Below are 12,688 nucleotides of genomic sequence, written 5' to 3' on the forward strand. Positions count from 1 at the left end.
GATCCCACCAGCTCGTGGCGACTCGCCCACCGGCCAGGCCCCCCCGGACCTGGCTCCAGAGGCGGCTGGGCAGGCGGGACCCAGCCCAGCGGGGGAGCCGGGTAGGGTGGCTCCGGGGCCTCCTCTGTGGAGAGAAACACCTGCCCCGGGAGCCCAGCCCCCATTACCACCAGGGGGCATCGCCCTGCCTGGCCCCCGGGGACCTGCCAGTCTCCGGGAGCCCCCAGCCCGTCGCTCCCCGCACCAGCCCCTGCAGCTGTGGGTCCAGGTCCGTCAGCAGCAGCGCCTGGGCCTCCAGCTGCAGCCGGGCCACCTCCTGCAGCCGCTCAGACCCAGGTGAGGGGCCGTGAACACGCTGGGCCCAGGGGCTCACCCAGTACCCGGGGGGGGGGCAGCCCCAGTGTCTGCCCCGCACCCTGGGCAATGGATGGGGGGGGGCTGCTTGGCTCTCTTGTTCCTGGTGGGGGCTCTGCTGAGGGCGTTGGCAGATGTGAGGGTGGAAGGGGGATGGGTCCCTGCGAGGGGCGTGTGGGGCCCAACCTGCCCTGGGTCCCTGACATGGGGGCGCGTGACCCCTGCTGGCCGCTGGAGTCACCCTGGTCCCTTCCCTCCCGCACAGAGCCCCCCTGCGCCTCGGCGGAGCTCTGCCAGGAGCGGGTGGACTCCCGGGTGGAGGAAGGGGCCATCTACGACATCGAAGAGCAGCTCCACACCCGGGACACGGTAGGAACCTTCTCCACACGGGGGGGACCCGAGATTGTCCGGCCCCTTCCCAGCACGTCCCCCCCCCCCCCTCCGGGAGGGGCTTGTCCCTGGGGATCCCCCTGGGGCCCCTTCTCCTGCATGGCCTGGGCCCCCCAAGCTGGGGGCTCTTGTCATGCACCAGCTGGGCCCCCACAAGCCTGAGGCAGCAGTTGGGGGGGGAGTGTGGGTGCTTGGACAACCGGCAGCTCCCACCTCCACTCCTGGGAGGCCTGAGCCCTGCAGCTGTCCGTGGGGGGCAGGCAGGCCCCAGGCTCACAGACTCTCTCTGGGGTGCAGAGCCCAGCCGCCCTGCAGCGGTTCCTCCTGGCCATCCCCCTCGCCTGCCTCGCCGCCCTCCAAAGGGGTGAGGACACCCTGGCGCCGCGCTGCTGCAAGGACACCATGATGGCCAGGATCGTTGTAAGCGAGTCGCTGCGGCCGGGACGAGGGGAGGGGATACGTGGGGTGGACAGGGGTCTGCCTGGGCCATGGCGGCGGGTGGGGGTGCTGGAAACGGGATGGGTGGAGCCAGGAGGGCTGGAGGGGGAGGGGGAGGTGGACATGGGGAGGGTGGGTGGGGATGCTGGAGGAGGGAGGGACACAGAAATGGGGCAGGTCTGGGGTGCCGGACAGGAAGGGGGATTCGGGACAGGGAGGGGTCTCCCCGGGCCATGGGGGGCTGGAAGGGAGCCGAGCGGGCTGCTGGGGATGCGCCTGGGGAGCAGGGATGAGGAGGTTCAGAGGCTGGTCACCAGGGCAGTGAGGGGCAGGAGACGGCCTGGGGACAAGGATTGAGCTGGTCCCGGTTTGGGAGGGGGGTGCTGGGAGGGGCCCTGTGTCGGGCAGGGGGGCTACAGGGCAGCGGGAGGCAGTGGGGTTGGATCCTGCTGGGTGGGGGCGCTGGCCGCGTGAGCGTCTCTTGGGGGCCCAGCCTCACACGCCCCTTTGTCCCCTTGGGTCTCCCAGGAGATCATGGAGGACTCGCCCCCCCCGCTGGTCTTGGCCGACTGCCTCAACGCCGCCTGCAGCCTCAGGTACCGACCCCCCCCCCCCGCCGACTCCCCCCAGAGCAGATCCCCTGGCCAGGGAGCGGGAAAGTCTCTATCTCCTGCTGCTGAATTAACAATCTATGCCCCTCTCTCCTGCCAGCACCTTGCAGCCTCCCCTGCGGGCCCAGCTCCTGAGCCCCCTGCTGACGGCGGCCGTGGGACAGACAGTGTCTGGGGACTGGCAGCAGGAGCCCATCCACACGCAGGTACGTCCCTCTGGGCCCTGCTCCCGGGCTGGGCTGGAGCTCCGGAGAGGGGGGGGGGGCAGAGGGAGGGAAGAAGCTGCAGGTTTGGATCCTTCCCTCCAGGGTTCCCGTTGCTCTCCCGGGGGGCCCGTCCCTTCCATGCCCAGCCTGGGCTCCTCCCTGCTCTGCGAGGCGGCTCAGACCCTGCTCTAGGCTGCACCCCGGAGCCAGCGGGTGGCCTGGATTCCCCAACCCCCCCTCTGACCCAGGGCTCCCCCTTGTCTTGCAGCAGTTCATCCGGGCCCTTCCCTACGACCTCCAGGCCCTACTGGCGAGCCTCCTCGCCGAGTCCCCAGACACCGCCCGGCTGCAGCTCATAATGGAGGTGAGCCCCGTGGGGGGGACGGGGCCATTGTCCCTGCTTCCTCGGGGGGGGGGGCCGAGAGAGGAGCAGTGTCAGTGGCTGGGGGGGGCACAGTCCGAGAGGAGCCCCAGGCTCTGCCCAGAACCGGCACCTCCCTACGGGTCCTGACCTGCCTCTTTCCCCCCCAGCACCTGAGCCCGTGGCTGGAGTCCCGCCTGCCCCAGGAGCGAGCCAGGGCCCTTGGCAGCACCACGGCCCTGCTGGGAGTCGCCACCACCCTCCCGGGGTTTGACGTAAGTGACCTCGGAGCCGGGGGGTCTGGGGCTGCAGGGCGCGGGGCTGGGAGCGTCCCCGGGAGGCAGAGGCAGGGCCGGGAATGGGCCGGGAATGGGCCGCGTTCTCCTTTCCCCGGGGAGGGGCGACCCTGGGCCCTTCAGGGGGGCTCTTGAGGGACTGGGCCTGGGGACTGGGGAGTGGCCGTCAGTGGATCCCCTTGTTCCACCCCCGGAGTGACCCTTCAGTCGGGGCCATTGCTCAGGGTTGTCTCCTCGCAAGGCCGGCCCCGCCCCGCCCCGGGAGGTGTCTCTGTCCGTCCCCCGAGCTCAGACCCGCCTCGGCGGCCGTTTGCATGGGACGTGCAGCCCCAGGATGCTGAGGGACCCCCCCTCTTCTCTCCCCTCAGAACTCCGCCGACTGGCCGAGGATGGGTCACCACGTGGCCCAGCTGGGCCTTTTTATTTCGGACCCATCCGAAGACGTCAGCCGGCTGGCCCGGGAGGGGGTGCACAGCCTGTATCAACTCCTCCTGCACCACAGGGGTAAGGAACCCAGCCGGGACCCGGGCCCCAGGGACACCCTGAGGGTGCCGGCGGCGGGGGGAGGGGACCCAGCCCTTTTCCCCCAGACTGGCCCAAGGGGGGATGCGTCCCTCTGTGTTCCCCTTCTGCCCCTTGTGCCCCTCCATTTGCCCAGGGATGCCTGCAGGGACCCGTGGGAGGGGAAGGGCTCAGACCTGCCAGCAGAATGACCCTGTTGTGTCTCTTGCAGGCCTCAACATCCACCAGGCAGAGGACCTGTGGTGCAGACACTACTACAAAGAAAGATGGGTCCTGGCTCACAGCAACAGCGTGAGGGTGGGAGAGGTAAGGACGCGCTGCCAGGGCAGGGCAGGGCTCGGGGGTGGGGCTGGCTGGGGCCCTCGTGCGGGTAGGAGGGTCTTGGGGGCAGGAGGAAGCTGTGACCTGGGGCAGGGGTTGGGGTGCCGGGTGAGGAGAGCGTCTGGGTGCAGGGTCTGGAAGGGAGTTTGGGGGAGGAGGAAGCTGTTTTAGCCCCAGGAGTTGGGGCCGGGCTCTGGGCCGTCAGCTGAAACCTCCTGTGCTCTTGATTCCAGGTCTTTGGGCAGCTCTTCACAGCAGAGCAGGAGAAAAGCTTTTTGGACAAGGCTCTGCTCGCTGCCCGCTCCCCCCTGCGGCGCCCCAGCCAGGCCGGGCTGGTCCTGGCCCACGCCCTGCATGGGCAGGCCCATCAGCTCCTGGAATACATGGTGAGCAGCCGGAGCAGATCAGGAGAGTGGGGCAGGGCCAGGGTCTCCTTCCCATCCCCTCAGGGAGTCCCCCGCCCCTTTCCTCAGGCTGCCCCCACCCCACGTCCCTGCTGGCAGAATCCCTCCTGCCCCTGCGTGCGTCCCTGGGGGTGGGGGAGGCTCTGAACACAGAAACTGTCCTAGGAGGCGGGAGGGGGCCGAGGTGTCAGGAGCTCTGGGGGGGGGGGGGTCAGGAGCTCACCCTGCGGGCCTGACGGGGGGTGACCAGAGAGCAGGGGGGAGGAGGGTGGAAATGCTGGGGGGCCAGTTCCCCTGAGTCCCCAGGGATGAATGTGACGGATTCTGCTTCCCTTGCAGCAGGAAGATACCCAGTGAGAGCAGCAAGAGCTGAGGAGCCAGCAGCTGCGTCCCCCTCCCCCCAACCCTCCCAATTGTATTGAATTGTATTTACATTCTCATTAAACAATGTTTCAAAAAACATTTGGATCAGGCTTGGTCAATAATTTGTAATGGGGGGGCCATTTTGGCAACTGATCAAGGGCCACATTTCTACCGAGGGCTTTGGGGTCTGGGACGGGGCGGTTGGGTGCAGAAGGGAGCTTAGGGGTGGAGCCTGGGTGCAGGGGGGGGGTATGATCTGGGGCGGTGGATAGGGGTGCAGGGTCCAGGAGGGGGTATGGGCGCAGGAGAGGACTCTGGCCTGGGGGAGGGGCTCTAGAGGGGTGCAGGGTCAGGGAGGGAGCTGTGACCTGCGTGAAGGGGGAGCAGAAGGTTTGGGGGAGGGGGTGCGGGTGCCAGAGAGGAGTCTGGCCTGGGGGAGGGGTGTCGGGGGGGTGCAGGGTCAGGGAGGGAGCTGTGACCTGGGTGAAGGGGGAGCAGAGGGTTTGGGGGAGGGGGTGCGGGTGCCAGAGAGGAGTCTGGCCTGGGGGAGGGGTGTCGGGGGGTGCAGGGTCAGGGAGGGAGCTGTGATCTGAGGGAATGGGGGACGCAGGTTCAGGTGGTCGCCTGGGACAGGCAGTCGGGGAGGGGACGTGGGCGCCAGGGGCAGGCTCTGGCTGCGGAGGTGCCTACCTAGGCAGCTGCGTATGGGGGAGCCCGACTGTCACCTGAGGGGATGGGGGAGCTCAATTTTCAACTGGGGGGAATGGAGGAAATACTGTGGAGTGGAGGGAGCGAGATGGGGGGGGGCTGAATTGTTCCCGGAGGGGAGATCTCCCTGGCTTCGGGGGGGGGCGTTTCCAGCAAAGCCCTCACATAAGAGGGGGACAGACGGGGGGAGGGAGAGGACGGGGATGGGCAGGGCAGGTGGAAATGGGGAGGGGCAGGAGAAGGGAAGGGGGAGGAGATGGAGGAGAGCAGGGGATAGGAGTGGGGGCGGGGATGAGGAGCAGGACAGAGGCAGGGCAGTGGTGGTGATGGCTGAGCGATGAGAACAGCTCGCAGGGAGCTTAAAGCCAGCAGATGCTTTTCGGAAGAGTTGCCATTTGCCCTGGCGGCTTTGCCAGAATAGCTGTGCCAGCGGGGGGAGGGGGGGGGCTTTTGCCACACACCCAAGCCAAGCCAGCTGTGGCGGCAAAGCCTTGTGATGTAACCTAAGCCCTTGGCAAGGTCGGGATCAACCTGCTCTGACAATTTCTCGGACCGGCGGGTTGAGAAACAAGGATCGTGCAGGGAGATGGGGATGACTAGGAAGCGAATCCAGGTGTGGGGGGAATATCCTGGGTTGGAGGGTCAGTCGATACCCCCGCCTGCCACTGTCTGCCGGGGCTCTGCCCGCAAGATGGAACCAACAGCTGAGTTTGCTTTTCTGCCCCGTCGTGGGCACAAAAGGCCCAGAGCAGCCTCCTGCTATCTTGGAGGAAAGGGGCCAAAGTTCAGGAAGCAGGTGCCAGGCTGGGCTGGAATCCGTGAGCGCCGCTTTTGCTTTGCCCTTCCTGGAAGCTGGGCTGCAGGTGAGTGGCGGTTTCATCTCTGCTCTTGGGGTGTTTCTTGTGGGTTCCGAGTGTGGATCTGAGAGGGGCTGCGCAGGGGCAGTGTCATGAACGAGCTGTAAGCGTTACAGCCCCTTCTGCGCAGGCTGGCTCCAGCCTCCCGTCTGTCTCCAAGCCCTGGGGGAGAGGCGGGAGGCCAGCAGCATGGCCTAGTGGAGGGGGCAGGGGGTTGGGTGTAAGAACTCCCGGGTTCTAATCTAATGCCACCTAGTGACTAAGGCACAGAGTTGTGTGTTAGACCCTTGCTCCTCAATTCTGCGCTCACTCTCGCGCTGGTGACCTTGGAGAGGCCTTTCAGGTCTCCCTTTCCCTGTCCATCAAAGGCAGGCAAGTGCGATGTAATGCCCTGGAGCAAGTGCTTTGGGACGTGTCGCACAAGTGTGCCTGGCTCACAAGCGTGTCAGCACAGGTGTGTAAAAGCGTGACGAAGGCTTTGAGATCGATGCCGAAGGCGTGTGAGGCTGTAGCTGGCCAAGTGACAGGGAAATGAAAGGTCGGAGTTTGGTCAGTTAGATTTTATGGTAATACACTGAGACGAAGCACTTTGGGCGTATATACGATAACGTCTTTCCAAGTGCGTTAGTTCAAGCCGTGTCCTAGGAGCCAAGAGGTGAGACAAACATGCTTGGTCCTGTCTCGGTGCAGGGGTGGACTAGATCAGTGCTTCTCGACCAGTGGTACGAGTCCCCTTAAAGGTACTCAAGAGATGTCTGGGGGACACGTCAACACAACTGAAATTTGGAGAAAACTGAATTTTAGTTTTCAGTTTGACAGCGCTTTATTCTTTTTGTACCTTTTACACCCAAAAATGCCATCGCCCGCCCGGCTACGATGCAGTTGTTTAAACAAATGTGTTGCAACGGTAGAAAAAAATTGTGTGTGTCTGAAAACTGTAGGTACTGGGGGTACTTACACATTTTTTTTTAAAGGGGGTACATTATAAAAAAAGTTTGCGAAACACTGGACCTATCATGGTCCCTTCCACTCAGACTTTTCTAGGATTCTGTGACAGGGCTGGGCGATAATTTTCAGAAGGGGGCCACTTAATGGATTTTGGTATGGGGTCATAGGCCGGCTCCACCCACAGAAGGGGCGGAGCCTGAGGCAGAAGGGGCGGTGTTGTGGACTAGCCCACCCTCAGAGTTCTCCGTGGCTGAGGCTTTCAATTAAAAGCACAGAAAAGAGCTCACAGCTTTGCCACTACTGGCAGCTGTCCAGCGTGGCTACAGCTTTTTAAAGGGCTCGTGGCTCCTGCCCCTGCTGTAAGCATGAGCCGTGAATCATTTAAAATTGGATCCTGCTGCCTGAGTCCCCACTTAGAATTCGGCGGCATGGGCAGCAGGATCTAAACACAAAGTGGCCAGATCACAGTGTTAGGTGGGTTGCATCTTACCCAGCCCTGTTCTCTGAGCTGGTTTCGAAACCTCCTTGTCCTCCTTGTGGTCTGACAGCTGCAGTTTTACTGCCTGTCTCTCCTCTCGTGGCCCAGCCTAGCCGCAGCTAATGGACTAACTCAGGTTAGCATCACCTGCCCTGTCTTGGTGACTCTTCACAGCTGAACGGCCTGTAAGGCATCGTGCTGGTCTTCTGATCTCTTGGTGACTCCTCTGCCTTCTGTTTATTGCTTTCTCCCTAGCTGGCCGATCGAGTCAAACCCTGTCAGTGCGTGAAGGCCCCAGGAATTACGAGTGCGATGGTCTCCCATGCCCAAGGTAATCGGCTGGCTAGTAATGGATGGGCTGCTTGGTTATCAGGTTAGGCTGCACAAGCCAGGTCTATGGGACCCCATGGCCAGCTGGCACCTGGTTCACAGGGAGGCAGCTGTACTAATCTGAAAATGGCTGGAGGACACCACCATCATTAGGCTCCAGAGTTACAGCACTTGCTCTTCTTGGAGCTACTTGTCCGAGGCAGGCAGCACAGCTTAGCAGCTCATTGGGACGTCTTCTTTTTAGTTGTGAGATCTGGGCACTTTAGAATGGCTGTAGCAATTGAAAGCAAAGGCGCACAGCTATAGGCATGTAGTTTCCAGCTTTATTCACCTAGGTGGCTGATTCCAGGAAGCAAGGGTGTGTGTGTGGGGGGGGGGGGGTCCTGTACAGAGGGTTCCCTATGCCCCTCTGCTTCCATGGCTGTGCGACTGCCACCAGGTGGATTAGAACCTGGGACTGTTGGAGCTTAGGGCAGGAGCTGCTACAGCTTGAGTTATAAGTCAGTTGCCTCTCAGCATAGGCTGAAGAGCTCCCTTGTAATAATTGCTTGCTGGACGTGGTCTCAGTGCCACTCCATAGGATAGTGACCCACATCAGGTGGGTGGGTTACAGCTGCAGGCCTGCTCCCAGCATGCGGATCTGCTCTCTGGGCGGCGTCTATAACTCTGTGGCTGCAGCCCTGCTCCCAGGACCGGATCTGCTCTCTGCCCATAGGCGTGCGCAGCACATTTCATTAGGGTGTGCACCCAAAGAATGTTTTTAAATGTACTCTTTGACCCCCTTGACCCCCGTTAGCCACGCCCCTGACCCCCGTTAGCCACGCCCCCTGACCCCCATTAGCCACGCCTCTGGAGGTAACACTTTCAGGGCAATATGGACACATGACCAGAAATAAAAGGTGTCATGTGACCTCCCCCCCCCAAGGACTTTTCCCACCATCCACTTACCAATAGGGATTAGTTTGGCCCTCACCAAACCCCCCCTCGTGCAACGATCCTGCAATTGCATGAACCCAACGTGTGAGACATTAACTTCGGGGGTGGAGAGGCTGGGGGAAGTGTTCCCTCTAAGAGTTTCCTCCCATGAGCACAATACATTTTGTGTTGTGCACCAGTACTGAGTGTGGCTTGTTTGGATGTGCCATGGTGGCACCCAAGTTATTCATAAATATCTTATGAACCACTTACCTTTCCCCTCTGCTGCCCTGTCTCCTTCCCTTCCTCCATCAGCTCCCCTGGTGCCTGCTGCCCCCCCAACCCCTCACCCACCTCTGCTGTCCTGACTCCTGCCCTTCTCACTGCCCTCGGCCTTCCCGAGACCTGCCCCCTCCAGCAGCCTTTCTCTCTCCCCCTGTGCCCACTCCTCCAGTAGCCCCACTCTGACCATGTGAGCTACCCCTCCTCATCCCCTCTTCTAACACCTCCCTCTACACACCTGTCCTGCCTCTCTCCTCTGCTGCTGGTCCCTCCCCTGCAGGTGTCTGCCCTTCTGCTTCACCCCCCGGACTCCTCTGGCACCTGCACCTTCCCTTACCCCTGCACCCTCTTGGTGCCTCCCCCTTCCCTCACTGCCCCTACCCACTTTGCCCACTCCCTCACCACCCTCTGCCCCCGTTCCCCTCATGCCCCTGTGCCTTTACACGTGCCTTGCTCCATCTCCGCCTTCCTCATGCCCACCCCTTCTTTCAAGCCTTTTCCCAGCACCTCCCCTTCTCCCCTCTAGCCCCCAAAGCCCTTCCCCTCTCCTCTCCTAGCATCATCCTGCCCCCCCCCCCCACTGACACCTCCCCTCCTGCCCTTTTCCTCATTGTCTCCACTTGGCCCCCGGGCATTTGTCTCTCTCCTACACCCTGACCCTTGGTGCCTTCCCCTTTCATCTCCTGACCTGCCCCCCTCCCCTCAGCACAAGCCCTTTCCTCTCTGACCCTTACCCCCTATTTTTCCCTCCTCTTCCAGCAGCCGCCAGCTGGTCTGTAACAGAGTTCTAGGGTCGCCCTGACTGTGTCACCCTTCTGGTGCTCCCCCTACTCTGTCTGTCTTAGGTTTCTCAGCCCCCTTTTGGGCCACAAACCCCCACCCCGCAGTCTCAGGTTCCCAAAGTTCTGGCAGTCCCCATCACTTGGTGCCTGCGCTGGGTCTGACTCGTAGGGTTGCGAGGTAGACCCTCCCCCCAAAAAACGGACACACTGGATCCTGGGCAGGGGGGAGGGAGGAAGAGGGACTGGCTGGCGGGTGGGGGGGTCAGGAACTGGCTGGAAGGAAGAGGGGATGGGAAGCAGCTCTGGGGGGGAAGGGCCAGATCCTGACCCTGGCCCCCCCTTCTCCCTCCCCGAGGCCAGTCATGCTGCCCCTGACCCCCCCTTCCTCCCTGAGGCCAGTCGCACTGCCCCCGATCCTGACCCCGGCCTCCCCTTCTCCCTCCCCGAGGCCAGTCATGCTGCCTCTGACCCCCTTCCTCCCTGAGGCCAGTCGCACTGCCCCCGATCCTGACCCCGGCCTCCCCTTCTCCCTCCCCGAGGCCAGCCCTGCTCCCCAGCTCAGTGCGGGCCCCTGCTCTCTCCTTAGCTCAGTCCCACTCTGCCGACCCTGGCTCCCTCCTGGCTCCCTGCTCTGCCAGTCAGGCTGAACTCGGACTTTAGCCTCTCCCCGTTGTTCCTGGGGACTGTCAGTCTCAGGATCTTGATCTCTCATTTCCCCTGCCTTTCACTGAGTTTCAGTAAGGAGCTAGCGGCAATAATGCCTCTACTTTTTCCCCCACTCCTGTGCGGAATACATTTTGTTATGTGCACCAAGGCATGCACGGATGTGCACTGTTACGTCACGTGGAGTTTCACAGCATGGGAAGAAATCAGTGGAAATACAGAGAGCTTGAGTAGTTGCAAGTGTCCATTTTATTGCATAGCACGGAGCTAGCTAGAAAAAACCCAAACCAGCTGGGCTGACCCCCAGTGACCTAACGCAGTTACTATAACAACAAGATCTATGTCTACACCCAGTACACCACATGCACCACCACTAGAAACACATGCTACCGGCTAGCAAACTGGGCAGCATTTGAATGTCTCCTGGCTGGCCGCCCAAGAGCTCAGCTTGCAGGGAACACTGGCTAACCGTCCCCTTCCACCTGGAGAAGGGAGAGACAGGAAAGCAGCAACAGAGCATCTGCCTGGGGGAAGCCCGAATCCCATGCAGGAGTGGAGCCCTGTTCCTTGTTCCAGGCCCTTGCTAGAGTCCCCTCCCGTAGCTGCAGCTATGGCCGGCAGTTTTAAAAGCGGACTTACGCTGGCCCTGCAACCCGAGCGACTCTGTCAGTGGGTGCTTATCACTCCATCACCTCGAGCTGTTTAACCAGCTTGTTTAACCAAGGAGGGAGGGAAAGGGAAACCTTTGGCCATTTGAGGGTTGCGTGCCAATGGAGGGAAAGGGGATGGATAAAAAGGGGCTGAGCACACGGTACTGCCTCTTTTTAAACCCAGGCCCAAAGATGTCCTGGAATTCTGGGCCACTGGCCTGAAGGAGATGGTCAAACTGCCTGGCAGCTGGACTTTTGGAGTCTTGTTATTCCTGGGCTCCTGGTAGCGATGGCTCCCATTCCAGGGGATTCCTGCCAGGTAGTTTACCTCAGACAGCAGCTTTTATTCCCCCGTGTCACTTCTCCCAGTATCTGAGACTTTGGTCATGGGGATCAAGCATTTAACATGATTCCAAGAGGAACCGGATGGTTCATCTAGCGAGCCAGGCTCACCGATATTTGAGTAGTTAATAAAAATCCCTAGTTGCTGTGTGTAGGTCTAAAAAGTGAAGGTTAGTATCATTAGTCTTATTTTACAGACAGGAAATAACCTCTCCAACCTGTGGGAGAGGCAGGAATAGAACCCAGGTTTCCTGATACCACAGTCAGGGCTTTGTTACCAGGCTACATCCTGTACTAGAAAGGATGGGCCTGAAGCATGGGCCTGGTGTAAGGCCTGAGGCCTGAACCAAAGTAAGCAAGAGTTAGCTGAAGAGAAACAGGCAGGTCGTGTCAAAAGCAGACGGTTGCCTGAAAGTCTTGGGACTTAACCCTAACTGTCTTGCCTGGAAAGGTTGAAACCATAGACAAAAGGTCCTAGAAAGTCTCCAGGAATGCTAGAGAAGCAGGAAGCGAGTTGACAGGAGGCCAGGAAAGAAAATGGAAACAGAATTTGGGGTTTTGAATTGGAAGCAGTGATGTGCCTGTTGTGTGATCATGCCTGGAAGATGTGAATTAAGCCAGGAACCTGGGCAAGCAGAATCCAGCGACTTTCTTGGCTAGGGAAAGACTAAATCTTGGAACAAGAGAGATGTGAGTAGAACAGGGAATTTTTAGTCAGACGCTACTAGGTTATTTTCTTTATTTTTTTAGTTTGTTGGACTTCTTTTTGCTAAGCACATGTAACTATCCCCCTTTACCCTAGAACTCTTCAAACTGAATCCCAGGGAAGCGATTTTCTGTGTTTTAATCTTTCTTTTTTCAGTTTCTTTGTAACACCTAGCAACCAAGTAGATACGCTGGAGGGCAGTAGATATGCTGGAGGGCAGGGATAGGGTCCAGAGTGACCTAGACAGATTAGAGGATTGGGCCAAAAGAAATCTGATGAGGTTCAACAAGGACAAGTGCAGAGTCCTGCACTTGGGATGGAAGAATCCCGAGCATAGTTCAGGCTGGGGACCGACTGGCTAAGTAGCAGTTCAGCAGAAAAGGACCTGGGGATTACAGTGGATGAGAAGCTGGATATGAGTCAACAGTGTGACCTTGTAGCCAAGAAACCTAATGGCATATTAGGGGGCATTAGGAGGAGCATTGCCAGCAGATCCAGAGAAGTGATTATTCCCCTTCATTCGGCTCTGGTGAGGCCACATCTGGCGTATTGTGTCCAGTTCTGGGGCCCCCACTATAGAAAGGATGTGGACGCATTGGAGAGGGTCCAGCGGAGGGCGACCAAAATGATTAGGGGGCTGGAGCGCATGACCTATGAGGAGAGACTGAGGGATTTGGGTTTGTTTAGTCTGCAGAAGAGAAGAGCGAGGGGGGTTTGATAGCAGCCTTCAACTTCCTGAAGGGAGGTTCCAAAGAGGATGG

At 60.2% G+C, this 12,688-nt stretch overlaps 1 protein-coding gene across 1 annotated transcript; it reads left to right on the forward strand.

Annotated features, from left to right (window-relative positions):
• Positions 1-1,046: 1,046 nt before the first annotated feature.
• Positions 1,047-3,202, forward strand: LOC142823337 (maestro heat-like repeat-containing protein family member 7). The gene is made up of 6 exons (XM_075914268.1): positions 1,047-1,164; positions 1,711-1,778; positions 1,894-1,999; positions 2,531-2,635; positions 3,025-3,160; positions 3,192-3,202. Exons 1-6 carry the CDS (start codon positions 1,147-1,149, stop codon positions 3,200-3,202), a joined length of 444 nt encoding a protein of 147 aa, XP_075770383.1. The 5' UTR covers positions 1,047-1,146.
• Positions 3,203-12,688: the final 9,486 nt, after the last annotated feature.

This window comes from Pelodiscus sinensis, chromosome 33 (genome assembly GCF_049634645.1).
Source record: "Pelodiscus sinensis isolate JC-2024 chromosome 33, ASM4963464v1, whole genome shotgun sequence".
NCBI classification, from domain to species: domain Eukaryota; kingdom Metazoa; phylum Chordata; order Testudines; family Trionychidae; genus Pelodiscus; species Pelodiscus sinensis.